Here is a 24,045-nt window from a genome sequence, read left to right on the forward strand (position 1 = left end):
TGGCGGTGTCTTTAAACGTGCAGACGGTTGGGGATAAGAACATAGTTGGGGGTTCCCAAAACCAGTTGGGCACGACAATTAGCAAAGCAGAGAGAATGATACGTGGGGCTCCCAGTTCCCATGAAGTGGTGGGAGTCAGCCCTGATGTCTGTGTGAACATATTCAATCTTTTTAGGATTTCTCCTCGATCCAGTACTGTAAGGGGCCCACGCTACGAGTTTTACGATAATACTCTGTATCCTCCTCAATCTTTGGTAGGTAGATTCCTTGTGCTTGTAGTTACTGGAAATACCTCTCCGCTGTGCTCGTCTTACATAAGACCACGTCACTAATGCATATGGGAAATTACCCTAAAAATAAAAAGATAGAATTCATGATCAATTCACAGAAGATTGGCGCACAATTCGTCATCAAATTGAAAGGAGAATAAGAATTGTTACACTGTAATATGTCACGCCTATAGCATCATTTTTCCTCTTTGAATTTACGTCATAATGTCATTTTTCGACTGAGGACAAAAAAAAGAGTGGCGCTCTAGGCCGGGCCGGTCGGGTGTGAAGATTAATTTCACACCGGCCAATCAACAAGTGTCATGTAGGCAATTGAAATGGACATGCATATACTCGAAACCTCTCCCTCACCTTTCTCTCACTCTCCCATCTACACCAAGACTCCGGCACAAGGAACATGAATATTATCCAAAAATTTTGCTATTGTGCAAAATTGAGAGCTCAAACAATCATTTAAGTTTATGTGTCAAACCAGTAAGCCTTGGGAGAGGGATAGAGAGTATCTGTTGGATTTTCACTCACCTATTCCATATGCAAGAAAATTTTGTTCCAACGACACCGAATACAATCTTGGATCCGCTGTAATTCCATTGCAACAAAGTCTTGCTCTATTTCCGGCCCTTCTATTATACATAATCTAAATCCAAGGAAAAAGCGGATCAAAGCAATTAAAGTAAAATGAATCATGGACATCGAGAAAAAAATGAATCAACGAGAAAAGGTTGGAGAAGAATATGGTAATGGCGGTAGAAATATCTTCTAGCCACATCTTGAGTGCAGATGGGGGAGAGAGAGAGAGAGAGAGAAAGAAGGAGAGGGACAGTCAGTGTCTTGAGTGTAGATGGGGGAGGGAGAGGGAGAGAGAGAGAATGAGGGAGAGGTTTTAGGTGTATACTCATTCATTTCAATTCTTTTTAGGATGCCTACGTGGCATTTGTTGATTGCCCGGTGCGAAGTTAATCTTCACACCCGACTAGCCTCAAGGTTTTCTCAAAAAAAAAAAAAAAAAAAAGGTGCCACTTTTCTTTATAGGTCTTAATCCCACGTCAACTTGCAAATACATAGCAAAAGCATTGGAGTCCCAGAGGGCAGAGGGTAAAAGTCTGATCTAAATCACCTAAACGACCCAAACTAAATGCGTGCAACCACTTGGGATGTCCAAGATCTACAATAAGTACAATAAATGAGCTCAAAATAGCAACGGTGACACAAAAAGTTTGAATTACATTCTAAAAGTATTTTAAATTTCGAAACACGAAGCCCACCCCACACATTCTCATTATCATCACGGCACAACCCTCCTAATAAGCAGCTTCGCTCTCACCAACACCCAACCACTACCTGTACATGCATGCATTGTAAGCAGTAATTGGTCCCACTACGTTTGGAACTAAAACTCCTCTCAACTCATCTCAACTCATCATTACAACTTTTTCAAATCTCAACATAAAATATAATAAATAATTTAACTTTTTTAAATCTCAAAATAATAATAATAATAAAAAATAATATTCTAATAATATTTTATTATCTCAACTCAACTCAACTCACTTTAACATCCAAACGCAACCTAACTGGCATTTACAAGAAAATGAAAATTTTCCGGGTACAGTGATAGCTGGACCAAAATGATCAAAACCCATAAAAGAGCCGGTGTAAATTGATGGAGCCTTGAGCCAATCTCATGATCGCGCGCCCAACTTCAAAGCTTCATCGGGATCTCTGCACTTCTTCAGGGCCGCCCTTATCTCCTTCAACATCTCATTTATCCTGACACCTTTCCTGGAACAGCACAAACAACATTTTCATGTTTCGAGCACTATAAATTAGGTAACTTGTTCACCACAACCTGAACTGTGTCCAAAAAGAACTAACATGTCAATTTTTTTAGCATTGAAGAGTAGGAAAACACAACCAGCAGCTCATAGACTATCTCCAAAGTAGATAAGTAAAAATGACTGTACATGATCAGGAATTTTCACTCAAGAAACAAAAGCAGCTATAGAACACCCAAAAAAGGATTTGAGGTAAAATATAGAAAAACATAGTACTTGAAGAGAAAAGACATAAAGACAACGGGAACTTACAGGACACTAACTCCTACAACTGCAAGGGGGCGTGGATAGTCCTCGATTTCTTTCTCCTTCTCATCCTTACTTTGAATCCCTGGAGAAGATACATCTGCATGCGGGGCTTCACTGGAAAGCAATTGAAGAACATTGTCAGAGCTCATTTCTGGCTTAGAAGACGCACCATCACTTCCGATCCTCATTATTTTTTCAGTCAAAGATGAAAGCCTGTCTCTTGCCTGAAATAGTAATTAACAGAATTCTTAAATTTCAATTAACATAAGAAATGGAAAGATTAATAAGATTAATACTAACAGCACTAGGATATGAAAATAAGATAATACCAAGGAAAGGGGTTCCAAATCTGAAAGGAACAATCAAAGGCACATACCTCTGGAAGGTCAATCTTATTTAGCACCACAATGAATGGTCGTTCAAGGTAATCAGGATTGTACATTCGCAATTCCTGCAAGACCATAAAATCTCAGTGTTTATATGTGAAAGATTAAAAAGTTAATATGTAAGAATAACCACGTGATAAATTATTTCCATGGGCTTTTCACATTCGAACTTCCGGAATGCTAAAAACAATGAAGAAAACTCTAGAATTTCATGACATTGTCGTTTTTTCCCTAAAATATTTGACAGCTCAAAATCATGATCCTAATCTCCCACTCAGCTTTACATAAAACTCAAACCCTTGTGCTAGCAACCCAGTTAAACATATATCAGTATTATTCAAGAAGGAGAGCACATACTTCTTTTACTGTTCTGTAGTCATTTACAGGGTTATCAGTAGCTGCATCAACAACATGGACCAAGAGCCGAGTCCTCCTTAGATGCCTCAAGAAGTTGCGACCAAGACCCTGAAGGATGGTACAGATGTCAAATTTAGCAACATTTTACTTTATAGTAAGCAGGCAATTGACATGAAAAACACACAAACCTTCCCTAGATGAGCACCCTCTATAAGACCAGGCAAATCAGCCAATGTTGCCTCAGATGAGTACATCCGCGCTCCTAAACTAGGATCACCATCAAGGCGTCCAAGGTTTGGCATTAATGTGGTGAAAGGATAGTCAGCAATATCAGGTTTTGCAAGAGTAATGGCAGCCAAAAGGGTTGATTTTCCAGCATTTGGGAGTCCCTACAACAAGAGGAAGTAAACCTCTAGTAATCTAGAAGAAAATTAAATCAATAATTATAATTAGTAATCTACCAATCCACACATTTTTTCATGAATACATGGGAAACGGAAGTAACTACATCAATAAGGATGACTGCATCCTTTAAATCAGTAATGAAATGTGAAGAATTCTGTTGGGTTTTCCTTTTCCATTATCTTTATTACTTTAAAACGAACTTATAACTACAAATTATTAGACTGTAACATGAAAATTTAAAAAAATGATTTTTTTTAATAAGCAGCAATTTTTTTTTTTTTTATAGGTAATCGAGAAGTTTTATTCATAAGAGAAGGTAAAGCCCAAGTACACAGGATGTATACATGAGAAGTACCTAACTAGGGTTAATGATAACAATGAAAACATAGGCAACCGTTAATGCAACCAAGCTCTTCATGTAAACCAAGCAGTACTTACAACTAAACCAACATCAGCAACAATGCGTAGAATCAACTCCAAACTAACTTCCTCCCCGGGTTGACCAAGAACTAAAACCTGCAATATATTTATAAAGATTCACATATGTGTATGACATGAAAGGCATATAACTTGCCATGCTTACCTTATCACTGTCATCTCTCATCACATTTGTGGTCAAAGCCATCAGCTTTTTCCTTCGATGCTCTGGCATTTCTACCAAGCTAATCTGTCAAAAATAATTAATCAAGAAAAGTTTAGAATTACATATCAACATTGAGCACCCAAGTTAAAAAAATGTGCTCTAAAATTCTGATGATAACCTGCAGGCACATTGAAGATAACATGCATGTAATATTTTGATATTTTCAGGCCCATTATTTAAATTTTGATATTCCAACGAACCGAAACTTTACCATTACTCCATCTTAGGCAGAATGTCTTGACATCAAAGAGCATGACTTTGGAAAATAAATGAATGAAAGAAAGAGACAACAAATGCTATGCACTCACTATTACATTGAGACAAGTAAACTGGAAAAAAAAAATCGATTTCCTTCCCCCTCCTTGCCCGCCCCTAGCAACTAGGACTTCATCACCTGGATGTGACAGATCAGCCAACAACTTCCCCCGCTTACGTTTCACAACTGTACCTGTCATCAGATTAGGAGAGAAAACAGTACGCATGAAGCAACTATTTTTTCTGAATGTTTAAATGAGAATTGACCATCCTAGCATATTCTCATCCTCGTTTGAACTAGAGATAATAAAGGAAGGGGGAAACCACCTACATAATCAGATCTAGTAAAGGGTATTCCCCACTATAATTCTCATGACATGCTATGGCAGTTATCTTTGTCAAACTTAGGAACATAACATACAAACCTACAGGCACAGGAATGCGCAAAGTTGGTGCAGCAAGTCCATTGTGCAACTGGGAAGTCAAAACACCCATTGCATCAACATTTCCACCACGCTTTGCATTATATCGGCCTTTCTTGTGAAATTCCAATAATGTATCTTTCCCTTCGTCTGCATATATCACTACATCCCCTCCATGCCCGCCCATAGGAAGGATAAGTGACCCATCAAAATCCCTTTTATACAAGCTTTTCCTCCGTGTCTTCTCCTTTTCATGCTTTCCTTGAGACTTACCAGCTCTTTGGTTAGGCATGTTAAGAATGGCACCGTGGCCTCCATCTCCAGCACGGACTGTGATGATAGCCTGATCAAAATACTTGTGAGGTTCGTTGATCAACGTAGCAGGGCTTGAGGAAGGACCCTCATTCACCCTGGCAATTTGGCACTTCACTGTGTAGTATGCACAATTTTTAGAATTGCTTTTGTGTTGACTACGCCGATAGATTAGAAGGCCTCTTGATCTATTAGTGCAATAAGAAGACAAGAGGGGGTAAAAAAGATATTGCATAAGGATTCTGATTAAAAAATAGGAATGAAGTTATCCAATAAAATACATAGAAATGAGGAGTTTCAAGGGAAACAACAAAGTAAGTTCATATGCTCATGTGAAACACGGTTATTCCAGTTTTCTGAGATAATCTGAAGTGTGTTTTCCTTGGTCTTGTTTTAGTAGAAAAAAGCTTCAGAAAATTCACATATTTTTCTTATGGTGTGGTTGAAGCATATCCAAATTACTACATATCAGCATACATAAAACAGTAAATCACAACAAATTTGTCTAAACGATTAAAAGCTGAAACATCAGGTGCTTTCATCAAGCGGAGTCTGGAGCTACCACCAAATACAATTGGCTTCATCTTTTGTTAAGCATTAGGAATGTGAACCACTCCTCTGGAAAACAGAATTCATCACCACTCTGAATGACATGGTCTTGACATAAAATAAGCGCACCCTGAGTCAGAAGTTTGTAAAATTCCGTAACATGCAATGCTAACTATAAAATGTCTGTGTTCTCGAGCAACTCTTTTGCGGCAAACTTATCCCTAGCATATCTAATTACAGAAATCATCTTTGGTAATCTTGGTTGCTTTCTCACCACAAATCCTTCAAGGTAAAACGTAACTTTTAAAGAAACAGGACGGGAAAAGGTTTTATGGGAAGAAACAATCAGTGGTTCCTACGATTCCTTTATTAAAAATAAAAAATGAAAATAAAAAGCCCTAAAACTTCATTTGCTCACTACTATATTACGACGAGAAAGAACTTGAAGATTTCAAATTTCTCAGCAACCAAGAAAAATGTAATTGCAGTATTGCTTCCATCATAAATTTCATAATGATGCGAAAAGTTGGGGCAAGAACAAAATATATATTTAAATCCACCAGTAAATTACTAAATTGAAACAAGTCATATTCTTTGATTTTTTCAGTGCAACCAAACGCACCGTCAAATTTTATGTTTTTTTTATTTATTTAACTTATCAAGAACTATGGAGTTCGTTTCTTCTAGGCAATAAAGATTTCACAAATCAAAGCTAAATAAAATCTTCTTCTTCTTCGAGAAAGAATACCTTTCCGAGAAAACTCGAGCGGAGAAAAACGTATTGTTATGGAGGCGTACGCTGAGATACGAAGGTGAGGATGGTGCAGAAATCAGCCAAGGCATTATCTGAATAGAAGAGCCTCACCCTGACACAGACAAAGATTTGAGAGAATCCTCTGGCAATGGCACAGCTGTTGTTTTAACAGTCTCTCTGTAGTGGAAACGGTTGGTCGTTTTAAAGAGTGCTGCCTTTCTTTGTAGGTTTTGCATGCGAAGTGCTGCACCCTTTTAACTAAACGTCGTCGCTTCCCACGACGATAACAATGCCATAGCCATAAATTGTCTAGGGTTTGCACATTGCGGTAGGGGTGCTATCATCTCCTACAGGGCGGGGCCACCCCGCCCTACATGGGGCGAGGGGTGGGGATTTCACCCCCGTCCCCTGCCCCTGTATCTCGGGGGCGGGGCCTCATGTCTATTTAAAAAATAGACTACATTTCACTAGGTTTACAAATTATTCATAGATTCAAAAGTGATTAAAAATATATTTTTAGACTCAAATTATAAATAACTATGTAATTTTTAAATTTGTTAGTGCATATTTTGTGAACAAATATAACAAATTGTAATATACATTATATATACACAATTTATAAAATATAAATATATATTTATGTTTATATATATATATATATAAACATGTAAGCGGGGGCAGGGCGGGATTGGGCCCTCCTAGCCCCTCGACCCGCTAGGGGTGCTAGATGTGGGGCGGGGCAGACAGGGTGTGGGGCCCCACTGTCCACCCCTACATTGCGGAGGCTCGGCAGTTGTAGTGGTGTCAATATGTGACATGATCTGTGAAATTAATATGAACACAATATGAAATTAACGAGTTTAGATTTGATATAAATGGGTTTGGGTAAAAATAGGTTGACCTGTTAAAACACGATTAATAAGTAGGTCAATAACAAGTTAATCCGCTTAACCCAAAATCAACCCGCAATAATTTATTTAAATTTTATTTCAAAATTATAATTTTATTATTATTAGATTGTAATATTGGTATTTTTCAATGTGCTTATGTTTTTATTATTAGAATTGTAATTCTAGACCTATACTCAATTTTGTTATTGTTGAATTTGTAATAATGGTTTTATTATGCGCTAAATTTGGAAAATGTTGATATTTTTTGTTAGTAAGTAGTTTTATTATTTTTTTAGATATTGTGGCTACCAATAAATATAAATTTTAACTTTTAAAATTATCTTAATCGGGTTTAATGGGTTATGTGGATTAGTTCAATCCATTTATATGAAATGGGCTAAAATGAGTTTGTCATGTTGAATCGTTTATAATTAATTATTAAATAAGTCAAAACGAATTATACGATACGATTTATTATTTAAATTGATCGTGTTAGAATTTGAAAATTTGACACATTTAACTTAACGGATCATGTTCGAATTGACTCATATAGTCGAATGTTTATGAATTGATACAACCCGAACATGTCCGTTGAACACAAAATGTCATCCCCATCTACTGGCGCTCTCTCTAGTAAGATAGCATATAGGCATGGGAATCGTTTAACTACGAGTTTAAGATGAGGGTTCAACTTTTTTAATATATAATTATTTAAATGTAAACCAAAAATTAGATTGTGTCAGTTTTTCAAAATAAGAGAAACCTTTTTTCTATTGGTATTAGGTGTTCGAGAATAGTGTCCCGATTAATCCTGAAGGCGCATAGACCCTAGATAAGGAGTTTTCTACAAGTGCATTTTGGGTAATTCAAGAAAAAGATCTCTTAATCCGATGACTCTTAAATATTGTTTGCACTCAAAAGATTTTGAACCTTAGACATGAGAGATGCATACCCTCAAGCCCAAGCCCTTTACAGCTTAACCACTTAAAAGCAACCCCTAGGATTAAAAGAAGAGGGACTTTAACACCATCAAAATTAAAAGATTGTATTACTAAAAAGAGTGGACTAGCTTTGATAATATCGTTTAAGATTGTGTATACATATTTAGGAAATTGGAAAATATGCAATAAATGTAACAGTTCCTCTTTGGAACAACATATCCTATGTAATGGGTTTATTGAAAGTCAATAAGAAAGTGACACGTTAGCTAAGCACATATTAACAACCTGAACCGCATCGCATAATAGCACAAAAATGAAGCCTTGGGAACCCACCATAGCGCATTGCCTTCGTTGACAAAAAATTCCATCGACTAGAAAATCCGCATCCCTATGAACCCATTTCGACCTCCGTTGAACCCACTTCGAGACCTTCGGTGAACCCACTTCGACAAAAAATCCCTATGAACTTGCATTGCACCAAAAAATCCCTTTGCACCATAGCACGTCGTACGACCTTCAATTCCGATGGAAGAGCTCCAGACTAGACCGACGCATTGCACCGTAGTCGTAGGTACCATCCTAAACCTGCTGCCCTCCACACACCACCCATTTTTTTGTAGTTCATCGACATCTTTTGTTCTGCAAATTACATGGTATGCATCATTCTACTTCTAGAAAGTCACTAAGTTTGAAGGATACTGCGTAGCCATCTTGCATTATTTGGTCTTAGAAGATTGAATTTAACACCTTAACTAATTTTTTTCTGATAGTGAAAAATATGATCTATTCGATGAAGAAGATGAGTTGTTTTGACCATTTGATCTTGTTCTAGCCATGGATCTCAAAAAGGAGAATATTTATCTTTCAGAAAGTTTTAATACAGCTAGCTAGCTTTGTATCATTTGAATATTAGTCAATGAATTCTATATCATGGATCCCCCATCCAATTCCTCTTTCCCACTTCCTTTTTATCTTGAATCTTGACTCAGTAATACAAGTAACAAGCTACCATGTTATTAAGGACAAAAAAAAAAAGTTATCTGTCATGGAGGGTCCACCATAGGATAGCTTTTCCTGCCCCAACGTTCAAGGGTTAATCGTCTTGCATGTCATGGTGTGTGTGTGTGTGTACACCATGAACAAAGAAGGCTGCATCTATAACCCTTTTGTCTCTTGTTCTTCTTCTGATATTGCTATCTCTTTTGGTTTGAATATTTCTGGCCTTCATTCGTTTGCCAAAAAAGAGATCAAAAGAGAAGATAATGGCAGCAGAGTTGGTGGGAGGAGCATTTCTGTCAGCATTCCTGCAGGTGTTGTTCGACAGGGTTTCGTGAGAGAGAGAGAGAGAGAGAGAGAGAGAGAGAGAGTGTTTCGGTGGCTACGACAGAGTGGGTAGGAGGGGGAGAGAGAGAGAAATAGAAGGGCAAGACTTTATCATTTGTGCTTCATCACCAAACGTTCATTATGCGTTGCAAATTGCAACCTGGCATTAAGCCAAATAACTGAAATAGGCGGAAATGCTCAACGTATATGACATTACAAGATAATCGGAATTCCCTAACGTCTGAATATATGCAAGGTAGCATGTGCATGCCACAAACGTGGATCAACAATATAAATAGAGAAGACAGACAAATTCGCACGAAGTTGAAGGCAATCATGGTTTTCACAATGGGCACTCAGGACGAGGGTCATGCCTCACTAAAAGCAGGAGAACGCATACACGAGACAGCCCACTCACCGTCTTCACAGAAGAGCAAGCGGTGAAGACTTTTTTACCCATCAGCAAACCTTACACCAAATCCAAAAACTCAAGCTGAATAAGCGATTACCCATCACCAGCAATGCTTCAAACACTCGTCCATTCAGCTTTTGAGGAAATCCTCCAAGGAAAATGGCGGAAGCCCATCCTACAAAACCACAACAAAAGAGTGAGTACACCAATTACTTACTTCATTCACATTTTATGTGCTGCGAATGGCTACTCTGTACCTCAAATGTCGTCCTGGCTATTATTTCTTTTTTTATTTTTGGGAAGTCAGACAGCCCTGGCTGCTACTTAATTGTGTGATAATGACTAAATGATTTTTCTGAAATTCGAGCCTCTTGCCCCAGTTTGAGAACAACAAACCGATTCAATATTAGGGAATCTACTAACAGCAACAACTGCCACCCATATGAGAGAGAGAGAGAGAGAGATTAGCACCAACTAGTCTTGTTCCTAACCGATCCAAGCATTCAGTACAAATTATTTAGATGACTACTCTATTGACTTTAAATGACTGATCTAGTTTACTGTTCCTGTTTCCAGGTATACAACAAAGGCAAACTATCCCAGAACCTACCATGTGGCCCGCAATTAGCTGAAATATGGAGCTTCAGAAATTCATGAACGGCAGGTTACCTTGCCAAGCTCCTGACTTAAGCATTGTCTAACGACTGTTGTCTGTTGTATCAGCCTTTCCATTGCTGTGTAGCTGGGCAGGTTCATATGTGCTGACATTAATCATTAGACACAAGACAAAGCATTTATTAATTAAAATTAATTGCATTGCACATTTCAAACAATAGTATATCATCAGCAAATGATCCTCGCAGAGAAAACATTAATCTTCAGAGCCTCCTAAAACATAGCAGCACATAGGATATCAAGAAACAAACCAAGAATTGCCCGATTCAAGCTATCTGCGACTTGCTGCCTGTAGTCTAAGCTAAGCAGATGAAACGTTGGGGATTTATCTGGCTCTTCATAAGCTAGCAGCGCCATAAAGTCCTGCAGCAACAACAGACATCCCTTTCATTACAATGTAGGCCAGATAAATGTTCTGGAAGTACCTGAAAAAATTTTGGGACAAAAAGAAACGTACTTCAAGTTTCTCAATGTATTTTTGCACCTTCCCAAAAGGGGCCAACTTGGTCATAGCAAACTCCAAAGCTTCTGTGCTGGCAAGGAAACAAAAACTTAGAAAGGATAAAAAAACATGCACCTCATCTCTTGGAAATATCATTGCTAACGGGGGTACCATTTTCTAGAGCGTACAAGTTCACCAAAATGAATGCTTAATAGATCAAAATGCAAGTCCTCCTTTTTCTCCAGCAAGTCGTGTGCCAGCTGATTTGTCAGCTCAATGGCCTTAAGTGCATTTCCCTCCAGGGCAAAATGAAAAATTCCTGAGCAGGAATTATATAATCAGATGCGTCATTAAACAAGTACTCAACATATGCAACAGTGTCAAATCAAATATTAAAATAAACAAGCGATTTACCCATAAAGTATCTATAAAAATCACAACTAACAACTTGGTAAAAACGTAATGCTTCATTCATGCAAGTACAGACGTGCTGTGGAAGTGTAAGTGATCCATTGTAGAAAGGTTTTTGTGAGAAACCAAAGAGCTCCAAACCCTAATTTCCCACCAAAAGAGTAATTTCACTTACTTTTTCTTTTCTCCATGCCCTCAAGATAATCAGCAGGCTGCTTCATCCCCGTGCTAGTGATGAATGACTCCACAGTTTCATTGAAACAATTATGGACAAGATATGATAGAACAACATTGCGGATGTCGTTGTCATTGATAGCCTGGCAATGACACATGAAGACAGAATCCCCAAAATTTTAAGAGAGAGAGCCCAATAGGAAACAGTAACACCAATTCGAAGGATAAGAAATACATAAGACCATAAAATCATAATAAAAAGGCAACCTATAGAAAATGTGAAACAACAATACAAGCAGGAGTTTATATCCTCTCCTGTAATTGGGGATGTCCAGTGCACTTTAAAAGCATCTCAAGTATTGTGAGTCCACGTTTAAGTTGGAAACCCCACATGAAAAATGCTTGTGAACTTTTTAGATCTACAACCACCCAAAACCATTTAGGTTTGATTCCATTTAACAGAATATGACATGTAGTCTAATTGTCTATATTACAAATTAGATTTTATTCAGATAAAACATTATAAGCCAAAGTAGTGATGGAAATTTCTCCAATTATGGCATGCCCCCTTTTTTACAAGTAGCAATATGTATATGTCCTACTGTCACATAATTTAAAGAATACGTCAGACATTTACAGTAAAATCCCAACACCCATTTATGTTGCATGCATCCATTCATGCATGCTTGTAGAGTACAAACACGCATCAATTTATTGGATCCATTCGTACTTCCAAGATTTTCCACCAAACTATCATGTGTAAATTGGGTCTGAAGCATAATTACGATAATTTTAATTACCAGTTTCTATTGTATGTATTGAAGAGTGACTTCGGGGAGAAATGGACTGAATTTTATATTTTTTTTATCGCATATGCGCTTGTCGATTCTGATGAATGGAAGCCTAATGGTACTTAGTTGCATAATGATTTCGCATCAACGATTGGATGAGAAGAACAAAAAAAGGCATCAATTAGGGTTTCGATTATTTTATCCAGAAAAAGGGTCAACATCATAATCAATGCGATTAATTAGGTACAATTATCACTGAAAAATCATTTTCATTTGTATATAAATCATTGTTTTCTGAACGAATACAAGGTAGAAACTTTCCAACATCACAAAACATAAATTCCAGTAGATTGAATCAAGGGTGGTGCGGGAGGGGGTTAGAAACTCACAACGTGTTCGTAGTGGCGGGGATCAACGTCCATGACCGAACGCCTCGTTGAACCGAAAAGAAGACAAATAAAGGGAAAGAAATTGTAAAGGTTCTGGAGCTTCGGTCGTGTATTCGACAGAGTGCCTCAGGGGTGAGAGAGGGAGCGAGACAGCTGGCGGCGTTTCTACGTCAAGGACTCTTTACGGGTCAGTGGAAGCGAATACGTAGAAGATCGGCAATAAAGTTCTGAGCCTTGCTGTACACTCGGATCGCTTTGGGCAGGGGAGAGAATGGGAGACTATAGATAAGGGCAAATTACAGTTAAAGCTGTAGGAGCGAGTTCGATCTTGCCGCAAGTTCTTTCGAAAATAATAACAAATATGTCAATTTTCTGTCTTATTTTATACTAATATTTTTATTACGTAGAGATAGCATTCCAGATAGGGGCAAATCTTCACGGAAGATAGGAGTAAATCAGCCTTTTACATCTTTCAATAAAAAATGAAAATTAGTATTTATATTTATAATTTTATTCATATAATTATACACACTAACGCGTTAATTATTGAAATTGCGAACATTTTATTGATAAAATAGGATTGTCATTCAATGTATAATGTAGTAGTAGAGTGCATAAATGTCGTGAAATTATTTTAAAAAATAAGTAAATACGAGACTAGCATAAAAAAAATTTAATTTTTTAATAATAGATTTCACTCTTTTTCAAATCGATTGTATGGTATTTGCATACTCTACGACTGTATGTAACATTACAAATAATATTATGCATAAAATTATAAGTACATGTAGTATTATTTTAAAAAATTTACACGTCAATTTTTTAATTAAAAAGAAAAACCCACATAGATTTAATTAAATTGATTCAAATAAAAATAATAAAGAATGAATTTAATTAAAAATAGAAACATCTAGGCTAGAGGATGGTTTAGGCTGCATATAAATGTTGAGATGATCTTCAATTATCTGAATTAATATGTGAATAATAATATTTTATGAATTATATTAAAATGTGTTAGAATGTAAATAAGTTGAAATATGTGTTAAAATATATGAATAAGTTGATATGAATTTAACTTTTTTATGGGAAGTTATAAAAGAAATGGATCCTATCAATAATTGATTTGAGATGAATTGAACTGAATTTATATTCTAAATATAGTCTTAGACTTCATTTGAATAGTAAGACGAGATAAGATAATTTTAAATAAAAGTTAAAAGTTAAATAAAATATTATTAGAATATTATTTTTTAATATTATTAATATTTTAAAATTAAAAAAAAGTTATATTATTTATTATATTTTATATAAAAATTTAAAAAAATTATAATAATAAAATAAAATTATTTCTATATCCAAACCGTCCTACTCGTTCCAGCCATATCGTGAGGCAGCGAGAACCATCCTCAAGGTTGTCGGACAGCTCCAAATAGTGGTTAAGGATCTTTTAATTCTTCTAATAGAAAATAATTCAATACAATTGAGATTTCTTAGAAAATAATTTACATCATAGAAGGTGATATTTTGCACATACATGGATATTGTACAAGTGCGTGCCCCTCGTGGTGATAAAGAAGATGTTAAAAGAGCTTGGTCCTTTCTTTATACGAAGAAAGCCAAGTTTCATAATTTGTTTGGCTCTCCTCCACTTTTGTAGGCTCCCCCCGTCCAAACAAGAAGTTGGACCCGATAATCGCCCCTCGGAGAAAGAGAATATGAATCCTCTTTCCTCCTTTCTCCTCACTTTTCTTCTTCTTCTTCTTCCTCCGCATATCACCTTATCTTCTCCTTCACGCGCCTCCAAAGTCTTCGAAGCGTGGTGTAAACAGCATGGCAGAACGTACTCTTCGGAAGCTGAAAAGCTCTACAGGTTTCGAGTGTTCCAGGACAACTTTGACTTTGTTACGCAGTACAACGATATGGGCAATTCTTCTTATACCCTCTCTCTAAATGCCTTTGCCGATCTCACCCACCACGAGTTCAAGGCCTCCCGCTTGGGATTCTCGCCCGCTGGTATGAGTCTCAATCGGCAGCGTCCGTTTCGAGGGCCCGGTTCTGTGGTCCGTGAAATTCCTTCGGAGATGGATTGGAGGAAGAAAGGGGCAGTGACCCATGTCAAAGATCAGGGGAGTTGCGGTATGACTATGAAAGTACTTGTTCTGTATTCTAAGCTCTAAATCTAAATTGTTTATGGGAAATTCCAATTAAAGCTCTTCGAATCGGAAGAGTTTTTGGGTTTTAGTTGTCAACTTTGATTAGAAATTTCTCGTGCGTGCATTTTGACGTGAAAGTTTGATTCTTTGTTTGATCACAATGGTTTATTTTCTACTTTGAGATGTGTTTTGCCATAGTTTGAATAGATCACAATTTATTATATGGTTTCATGCTTTCAAGTTGTTCTATTGTATAGGTGCTTGCTGGTCATTCTCGGCTACCGGAGCGATTGAAGGTATAAATAAGATTGTCACTGGATCTCTTGTCAGCCTCTCAGAACAGGAGTTAGTTGATTGTGACAGATCTTTCGATAGCGGTTGCGAAGGCGGGCTCATGGACTATGCATATCAATTTATTATAGATAACCATGGCATTGACACTGAGGATGATTACCCTTATCAAGGTCGTGAAAGGTCCTGCATTAAGGAGAAGGTAACTATTTGGGGTTTTTTTCCCCCAATTTTCTTTGCTCTTTCTCCCATTTTGCGTATGAGTTTTGCTTTGCTTACATTTCTAAGATGTCTATACTGCAGTTAAAAAGGCATGTTGTGACGATTGATGGCTACACTGATGTGCAAACAAATAATGAGAAACAACTACTGCAAGCCGTAGCAACGCAACCAGTGAGTGTAGGCATATGCGGCAGCGAGAGAGCATTTCAGCTGTACTCGAAGGTTGGTCCTAATATTCAAAACTTAGAGACATTAGAATTTCTAACCATATTTATGATGCGTTTTCAATTTTATGTGTGATAGGGGATATTCACTGGCCCATGTTCAACTTCTTTGGATCATGCTGTATTGATTGTAGGGTACGGTTCAGAAAATGGTGTAGATTATTGGATAGTGAAGAACTCATGGGGAACACGTTGGGGAATGGATGGCTATGTTCATATGCTGCGTAATAGTGGCAATTCACAAGGGCTATGTGGTATCAACATGCTGGCTTCGTATCCAACCAAGACAAGGCCAAATCCTCCTCCCCCACCTCCCCCGGGCCCCACTAGATGTGATATTTTCACTTACTGTGGAGAAGGGGAAACCTGCTGTTGTGCAAGGCACCTTCTTGGAATCTGCATTTCATGGAAATGTTGCGAGTTGAATTCTGCCGTTTGTTGCAAGGACCATCTTCACTGTTGTCCTCTTGATTATCCCATTTGTGACACAAAAAGGATCCAATGCCTCAAGGTTTGTATCAACTTCCTTTAATATATATATATATAAGTCTTCACTGCAGAGTTGCTTCAATGTCAATTAAAATTGAATCATACTGATTTTATACATATTACATATACTGTGTTGTTTAGAATTTAAGCTTGGAGTTAATTCTAAACAAGAAATTTAGAATTTACTATCTCACTTTCATCCCACTTCATGACATTGTCCATAACCATTGGATAATCTCTTATTTTAAAAAAAAAAAAAGAAATTTAAAGGTTGATGGGCAATGTCACATCATCACAACGGGATAATTAAGAGTGATATAATTGTATAGTAAGTAGAATTTTTCTTAAGCCAGCCTTTTTAAGTTTTTCAGGATGACTGTTTTCTTGCAAACAGGCCATTCATCCTCATTAGATAGTTCGGATCCTCCTATTTACAAGTCCTATAGTTTATTGATTTTCCATGTTCGAGACTAAAAAGCTATCAAATTTGCAGCGAGCTGGGAATGGTACAAGAATGGAAGCACTTGAGAGGAGAAGCTCTTCTGGGAAGTCAGGCAGTTGGAGTTCCATTGTTGAGGCTTGGATTTTGTAGAGTTAATTCTTCAGTGTACCAGTGGGTAATGTTATTTTTTTTACACAATGTTGTATAAGGTGTATGATTCACCACGCAAATTCCTTATGTAGGTTGAATAGATCGGTGTTGTATACACAGGAAGCCCTATTGTTCTCAAATTTGAAACCGGATGACTGACTAGTGCCAAAACTTTGTGCTGAACTTGAATTCCTTGTCTTTTAACAATTGTTCCTGTTCTCTTGACAAGCATGCAGAGTCGTGCATTAGGAATTTGGATAAGATACCCCATACATCAATCGGATCAAACTTGTATCAACTTCAATGCACAATGTGTCGTGCGACCTCAAGTTCATGAACAAAAAATGGCTAGAATCTGAATTTGAACGATTGTCTTATGCTACAGAGAAGAGTGGAGTGTCAGTGGTGTAACTATTCTATTTATTACTGTAGCATTGATTACAAATTTCTAGTTTTGAAGCACTAAATAAAAATGTATCAATCCTAGTTGGGGAAACTGTGACATAGAGAGAGTGGTGTCGCTACTCTATACCAGATGGCCGAGATGTAAGGCATTTCTGTTGGCTTTGAGTCCAAAGCAACGCTCTTTCTAATATCTCCTTCATCTACCATTACAATTTGGATTCATTACGATAGAAGAAAAATAAAAGATTATTAATGTAAAGTCGCATCCACTGGTTTCGAACAAAAATCAAGAAAACGCGAGAATATAAGGGCTATTGTTGGTTGTTATATTGCCAATTTAGATGTGAGATCATCCAGTTTGTATCGTTTCGAGGTTAGCCTGGCTGGACAAAAAGATTATTAGTACGGCTATTAGACATAATGAAAAATAGAAACTTCCCAGAAGCAGCATGGCAGCTCCTCTCTGCTCCCTTACGGCCTTGGTGCTAAGATTTGGAACATCTTAAAACCTGGAGGAGCCCCTCCATGGTATCACAAACGGCAACCAAATGCATGGGAAGCTGAAAGGCACTATAAAAATAAGATTCTTGATAACCATAACTGCTTTAAATAAGTTATTGTCAAACGTAAACATTGAAAAACATCAATGCTCATTATTGTTATAATACTTAAGGACGATGGGATGTACAAACGAAAAACAACATTGGAACTTTTATTATGAGGTGGAGCCTCTAAGGTAGGCCCTTCGGACTCATGTCTGGGAAGTAAATTTCATCCAACCACAACCGTCAGAATTGTGTATCAGATAATCCAAGAAACTCTTGGTACATAATTAAACCCAAGATGTCTGAAACAGTAACTCATTCCAAACCTGCCTTTTGACCATTAGGATGCACCATGAAGGGTTCGTTGGAGCTTTTAGTTTGCCAGAACCAAACAACTATGAAAACCGTTGTCAACCATAAATCATCAAGATCCCACAATCTGAACTGTAGAAAAATATATCATCCTTTCCATCCAACCTTCAATCAAGTCTAGTTTCGTAGCCCTAAATCACTTTCCGCAGACACCATGGACACCAAGTCACAACTTATACTAAGTTCTGTTCAGAATCTTGGTTATGATAGTGTGAGATTTTAAACAAGTTTGTTTAGAAAAGGTGTCACACGCCCAGAGAGCCATATGAAATAACAGTTTCGATTAAATTGTTCTAATTCCATGGGGAGAACAGGAAATGCGTTGAAGGTAATTTGATGGAGAAAACATGTATCGAAAGATAAAGGTATGCATTTTTGTCCGCAACCAATCAATTTACTGGTTACCTCAACTTAATCCTTCGCTCTTTCAGTAGAACACATGATGGAGCACACTATAAGTATTAGTTCATGAAGAAATAGGAAATCAAGCTCTGCACGAGTCTATAATAATTGAAGCCAACAAAATTCCACGTTTAAACACTCAACAAAGTCATGCTGATAGATAGCACCCAATTCAGTAACAAAATGCCATCTAACCATGCTAGGGTGCAGCCCCAACAGCCGTCAATAAAAATTTAGGCTTGTTAGCATTTGACAATGCCTACAATCCTGATGTTCAAACGACCATTCTGGCATTCTCTCTCCATCACAATTATATACTGGTGGTTGATTATAACAATCGGGAACAAAGTAAAGAACACAACAGTTTTTCTCTTTCCCTCTTTCTTCCTTTTTGGTTTCTCTCCTTTTCTTTTTTAATGAAAAAACAGTACAATTCCAGAAACAACTGGAAACACATTTTTCATCCTTCATAGAAAATATTTAATTTGTGGCTCAAAAACATAGGTCATGATGGCGATTTCATGTTGCAAGAACACAACAAAGTTGAGGTATTGTCTGAAATTATTATCCCTCAGTAGTCACCCAAACCATGTTTAGTCACAACAGTAACTAGTATAGTCCAATCTCTCAACAAAGCTCGCCCAAAATCTCTGGATTCAGTTTTCTACTGATAAGCTATGCCAAGAGCTTTGCTGAGGAAAAGGTTCAAAAGAAGCTCAACAAACCAATGCACAATTACCCCGCTCTTAAGTGGTACTTTCTCTGTAAATTCTTAGCACTACCAAGGCAACCCATATATGATTAAAAAATCCCCAGTAAAGCCAACTTCAATTCAATATAATCAAACAAATATCCCTTTTACCATCCCCTCTACCACTTCAAAATTTAAATCAGTAATCCACACAAAAGTTGACAAATTTTATCCAGTATATATAAAACTTTTCGTTACCGCAACTATCTAATATCTAAAACTACACTTCCAATTAAACATAAACAGAAAAATTTACAACTTTTGCTAAATTATTGAAACAGTGTAAAATTAAGCAAGAGTACTTTTCATTCGATTCAGTACCTCCGATTACGAAGAAGGAAATACATCCTTAACCGCAGAAGCCGCCGTCAAGTAATTGAGCGTGTTCCTCAATGTCTCCTTCTCCCTCTTCAACCTCGCCGCGGTGTCCTCCAACTCAAGCAAGGCCTGCTGCTCCCTTGGGGCGCCCTCGAAGGTGCTCCCGACGAAGAACGAAAACGGGGTCGGAAACAGGTTCCGCCGAAGGTCTTGCGCCTCCTTCTCCGGCTTCCCGCCAAGCCGGTTCGAAAGCCTAATCACGTCCTTCATGTGCGCCTCGACCTCGTTCGCCAGCGCCTCTAGATCCTCTTCCCCGTCTCCGGACGGCCGGTCCTCCAGCCACGTCACCTCGGCGACGAGGTACGGCTTGGTGCGGACGAGGTTGGTCACTCTGAACCGCTCCTGTCCTTTGCAGATGAGGAAGAACCGGTCATCAACGAGGCGCTCGTGCTTGACCACTTCTCCGACGCATCCGACGTCGGAGGTGCCCGAAACAGCGTCGGAGTATATGACGCCGAAGCGAAGATCGGTCTGGAGGAGAGTGTGCATCATCATCCGATACCGGAACTCGAAGATCTGTAGGGGGAGAATCGCGCCAGGAAACAACACGAGCGGTAGGGGGAAGAGGGGGAGCTCTACGACGTCGTTGGACTTGGGAGGATTCGAATGGTGCTTCTCGGAGAAAGAGGAGGCGGAACACCGGAGAGAGTTGCTTCGGTGTCTGCGGAGGGAATTAGTTCTCCTTGAAAATAACAAAGAGTTTGGGTTTAAGGGAGAGGGAATGTTATTAGGGTTTAAAGTGGGTTTGGTAGAGAGAGACGAAGAGGAGGAAGGAATGAGCTGAAGAAGAGCCATTTCCTTGGGCGTCTGCCGTGATTGTTTCAAGAGAAACTTGAGGTCAGGTTGCCATATATGCCTGTTTTGAGGGAATACACTCGATACTTCATTTCATTCTCCTCTTTTGCGGTATATTTTATATTTATTGGATTTTTATTTTATTTTATTTTTTGGTTGTCAATTAGAGGTGGTGAATCTGGTGGTTTTCAGAGTGTGTGGATAATATAGAGAGATGAATTTGGGGGGGAGGGGGATATTATTAGGGATGTGGTTTTGGATTTCCCACGTGGGGTTCATGGAGATTATGTGGCACGTGCTTTTCCTACTCGTAACATAAATTTGCAAATTCTCTAAAGTCCACGTAGTAAGTATCATCAATCATGGGCTCTGAAGCCCATGTTACAACAGAGGGCCACGTTTGGTATGTAGGCCCAAACGCAAGCAATGACGTCTCCAATAAGCCCACCTGGGATGGGAGGTTGAAAGCCACATAAGCTCGAACTGAGAACCGTTCTGTAGACCATATTTGGTTTTTTTTTCTTTCCAATGGCCATTTTTTCAACAAACAGTATTTATTTTATAATTTCCCGCCTAAATAAATAAATAATAATATTTCTATTATCTCAAATAACAAAAAGCTAATGACCACAAGAATATAATATCATTCTAAATTTACAATATATTATATAATTAAAATTATTTATATAAATTTTAAATTTAATGACATGATGATACAGGACGAGAATGCTAACATAATACACGAAAAATGCTTAAATCGAATCAATACTCATAATTCGGATTCCGAGACGAAGCCATTTATTGCACGATTGGAACTTGAAAACGATGTAGCAAACAAAACGCACGGTCGAGAAACATAGACCTGATCAAAGTTTTGATTCTTCCGCCTTTTTATTTCTAATTTTGTGTGTATTGTATTTGTTATAATGGGAAAAGAAGACACTGCCGGACCAAACAACCAAAGGCACCGCCACAGGCCCACAGTTCCGTTTGTGGACCGGATTGACACACGCAAATGCGTCACAGATTTGATACGCGGCGTTGTCGACGGCAGATTCAGAAAAATGGCACATGGGTAATTCGGCTTCAAATAGATGACCTTTCATGGTAAATTTACAAGGTCTTTAGGTCTATATATACCCGCTCCCTGTCTACCTTAACATTCATCGCAATATCAAATTTGTCGAGATTTGCAAGTTGAGAAAGTACCGAACGAAGCAAGTAATCAGAGAGAAAATGGCGGAAGAGGGCCAAGTGATTAGCTGCCACACCGTTGATGCTTGGAAATTGCACATGCAGAATGGAAACGAGTCCAAGAAACTGGTATTTTAACCAACCACCCCCCCAAAGAAAAAAAAAAAGTACATTACTTTTTTATTTTATTTTTTTTGTGTTTCTCATAAAAATTAGGGCTTTCAAGGGTTAGGAGTGATTATTTCGTGATTTGAACAAAATGGTGTTGTTGGGTTCGATTTGGTTCTTGTTTAGAAAAGCATATGCTGCTTTGTTTAAGAGTTGCGAGGAAAAGATAGAGCCACTGAATTGATTTCACTTCGCTAGGGTATTCACATATGACATGATGGGGTTTTTCTGTTGGCTGGTGAAATTTAGATCTTGGTGAAGCAATACAATTTTAGAAGCTTCGTTTGGTAAAAACTTGTCCTTGAAAAGGTCCAAATGTGATTAAACATTGTGCGAGACTGTTTAGTTTTCATTTCCTCGTCGTTCTTGCACGTGTTCTTCCTGTCCCCTTTAATGAGATCTCTTTGAAATTCTTGATGCCATAACGAAGAAAGCTGCTTGACAGGTGGTGGTGTATTTCACGGCTTCATGGTGCGGGCCATGCCGTACCATTGCCCCAATTCTAGCAGAGATTGCAAAGAAGATGCCTGAGGTCACATTCCTGAAGGTTGATGTGGATGAACTAACGGTAACAGAACATAAGCCCATCCCCTTCTCAAAAGTCTAAACTAAAGTTATTTGGATAAATTCAGCGTTTCTACTTTCTCAGGAGTGGGAAAATAAATTTAATGGTGATTGTTGTCTGCAGACTGTAGCTGAGGAGTATGAAGTGCAGGCGATGCCGACCTTTGTGTTCCTTAAAGAAGGCAAAGTGGTGGACACGGTTGTGGGTGCAAAGAAAGACGAGTTGCAGCTGACCATAGCAAAGCATGCCACAGCCACTGCTGCTGCTTGATGTGTAACATGGAGGATATTGGAACCTCATAAATCTTTTTTTTATTTTTTTGTTCTTTTCTAGTTTGTATTGGCTGTGGTTATGGATCTTTCAGAAGCTAGAGTGTGGCTAGCTCATGTGTGCATGTATGCAGAGCTACACATCGCTTTAATTGATGTTCTGTTGTCGAAAATGCTTACGGTACTAAGTTTATGTTGTTCTTCTTGTTGTCGTCGCTCATACTGGAGCCGTGAAACGAGGAATCAGATTGGCGGTCATGGTTTAATCTGTGAGTGGCTGACCTGATTTTGAGATGCAATAAAAGAATTGGATTGATTACGTGCCAATAAGTGCATTGTTCATTAGTATTGGAATCAAATTATAGGATTAATCAATATTAGCTTACTAAATTTTTTAGAGCTCTTTTGGCAATCCCAGGCTAAGAAGCCGTGCTCCATTGAGCATGAGAACTTCTGTCTCCATGTTCCCCCACAAGTCCAAGTTCGAACTCTTGATGCAAATAATTTTAAGAGACCATATTCTATCAATAAAAAACTGATGATTCCTCACGTCGGGTTTAACTGGATGAAATCCATATTTCATTTGCAAGATTGCTGAAATTTCTCATCATAAAAAAGAAGCCGTGCTTCCATGATCTCCATCTATCTACATAATGCTAATCTTGACGTGTCCTTATATCTCATTTGCCCCTAGCTGGCCGGAAAAGGCGACCGCCTCTTGGGCTCTCTGGCATAGTAAAAATGACACAATTGCTTATTTCTCAGAAATGGGAAGTTAATTGGCCCTGATTGTCGAAATCATTTTTTCTGTTTACAGAACCTCGTCGTGTGTGTGTGTATACCAATCTGTGTTGAAGGACAGCAGAAATTCTAATATACGCAAGCAAGGCAATTGGCAGCAAAGTCCCAAATCTCCCGCAGACGACCTTCCTTTTGAAAAAGGAGGGGTACTCTCAATGGCCCATGCAATGAGCTTTCATCGGATGCAAAGATGAAGTCGACACGACATTTAAGACTTCCGCCACCAACTGTATACCTCTGGGTGCCAATGAATAATGAAAGGGACCTTATTTGATCAGTCACAGTCCCTTTAACAAAGTGATCGCATCCCAAGCTAGTTGCATCCTTTGAGGTCATTGTTTCAGCGTTGCACGTCTATTTTCAATGTAGGAGAATCACAAATTTACAACCGGCAGGATCTACCTGTTTTGGAGGCTTGAAGCTGATAACAGGCGGATTTAAAGAGGGCTCACGACTGCTACTGTTCACATATGTTTAACTTGAAGCGAATACATGCCCTGCTTTTATATCATGGTGTCTATTAA

At 38.2% G+C, this 24,045-nt stretch overlaps 5 protein-coding genes across 13 annotated transcripts; 2 read left to right on the plus strand and 3 right to left on the minus strand.

Annotated features, from left to right (window-relative positions):
* Window positions 1–1,821: 1,821 nt before the first annotated feature.
* On the minus strand, window positions 1,822–6,630 carry LOC108991389 (probable GTP-binding protein OBGC2). Its single transcript, XM_035683031.1, has 10 exons — window positions 6,452–6,630; window positions 4,846–5,342; window positions 4,522–4,613; window positions 4,106–4,189; window positions 3,961–4,038; window positions 3,306–3,506; window positions 3,118–3,225; window positions 2,751–2,825; window positions 2,378–2,598; window positions 1,822–2,072 (listed from the first exon to the last, which is right to left on the minus strand). The coding sequence occupies exons 1-10, from the start codon at window positions 6,544–6,546 to the stop codon at window positions 1,973–1,975; spliced, it is 1,551 nt and encodes a 516-aa protein (XP_035538924.1). The 5' UTR covers window positions 6,547–6,630; the 3' UTR covers window positions 1,822–1,972.
* A 3,088-nt stretch (window positions 6,631–9,718) lies between these two features.
* Window positions 9,719–13,271, minus strand: LOC108991340 (glucose-induced degradation protein 8 homolog). 4 transcript variants are annotated; one of them, XR_004802741.1, is made up of 8 exons: window positions 12,906–13,259; window positions 11,727–11,868; window positions 11,312–11,459; window positions 11,156–11,231; window positions 10,950–11,061; window positions 10,693–10,784; window positions 10,281–10,454; window positions 9,719–10,198 (listed from the first exon to the last, which is right to left on the minus strand). XR_004802741.1 is itself a non-coding variant. In XM_018965530.2 (7 exons), exons 1-7 carry the CDS (start codon window positions 12,936–12,938, stop codon window positions 10,154–10,156), a joined length of 648 nt encoding a protein of 215 aa, XP_018821075.1. In that variant the 5' UTR covers window positions 12,939–13,271; the 3' UTR covers window positions 9,719–10,153. The 4 variants fall into 4 exon arrangements, 3 of the variants coding, with proteins under 3 accessions (XP_018821075.1, XP_018821077.1, XP_035551249.1); XM_018965530.2 differs by lacking the exon at window positions 10,281–10,454 and having other exon boundaries at window positions 12,906–13,271; XM_018965532.2 differs by lacking the exon at window positions 10,281–10,454 and having other exon boundaries at window positions 10,634–10,784.
* Window positions 13,272–14,511: 1,240 nt separating this feature from the next.
* Window positions 14,512–17,065, plus strand: LOC108991338 (low-temperature-induced cysteine proteinase). Its single transcript, XM_018965520.2, has 5 exons — window positions 14,512–15,041; window positions 15,316–15,551; window positions 15,653–15,793; window positions 15,875–16,306; window positions 16,778–17,065. The coding sequence occupies exons 1-5, from the start codon at window positions 14,621–14,623 to the stop codon at window positions 16,874–16,876; spliced, it is 1,329 nt and encodes a 442-aa protein (XP_018821065.1). The 5' UTR covers window positions 14,512–14,620; the 3' UTR covers window positions 16,877–17,065.
* Window positions 17,066–17,463: 398 nt separating this feature from the next.
* Window positions 17,464–20,625, minus strand: LOC108991339 (lon protease 2-like). 6 transcript variants are annotated; one of them, XM_018965528.2, is made up of 2 exons: window positions 19,673–20,625; window positions 17,464–17,481 (listed from the first exon to the last, which is right to left on the minus strand). In XM_018965528.2, exon 1 carries the CDS (start codon window positions 20,522–20,524, stop codon window positions 19,679–19,681), a length of 846 nt encoding a protein of 281 aa, XP_018821073.1. In that variant the 5' UTR covers window positions 20,525–20,625; the 3' UTR covers window positions 17,464–17,481; window positions 19,673–19,678. The 6 variants fall into 6 exon arrangements, with proteins under 6 accessions (XP_018821073.1, XP_018821066.1, XP_018821069.1 ...); XM_018965521.2 differs by lacking the exon at window positions 17,464–17,481 and adding an exon at window positions 17,573–17,841; XM_018965524.2 differs by lacking the exon at window positions 17,464–17,481 and adding an exon at window positions 17,573–17,851.
* An 886-nt stretch (window positions 20,626–21,511) lies between these two features.
* On the plus strand, window positions 21,512–23,047 carry LOC108991341 (thioredoxin H-type-like). The gene is made up of 3 exons (XM_018965535.2): window positions 21,512–21,847; window positions 22,332–22,454; window positions 22,575–23,047. The coding sequence occupies exons 1-3, from the start codon at window positions 21,761–21,763 to the stop codon at window positions 22,719–22,721; spliced, it is 357 nt and encodes a 118-aa protein (XP_018821080.2). The 5' UTR covers window positions 21,512–21,760; the 3' UTR covers window positions 22,722–23,047.
* The last annotated feature ends 998 nt before the right edge of the window (window positions 23,048–24,045 follow it).

The sequence above is a fragment of the Juglans regia genome, chromosome 11, assembly GCF_001411555.2.
Source record: "Juglans regia cultivar Chandler chromosome 11, Walnut 2.0, whole genome shotgun sequence".
NCBI lineage: Eukaryota > Viridiplantae > Streptophyta > Magnoliopsida > Fagales > Juglandaceae > Juglans > Juglans regia.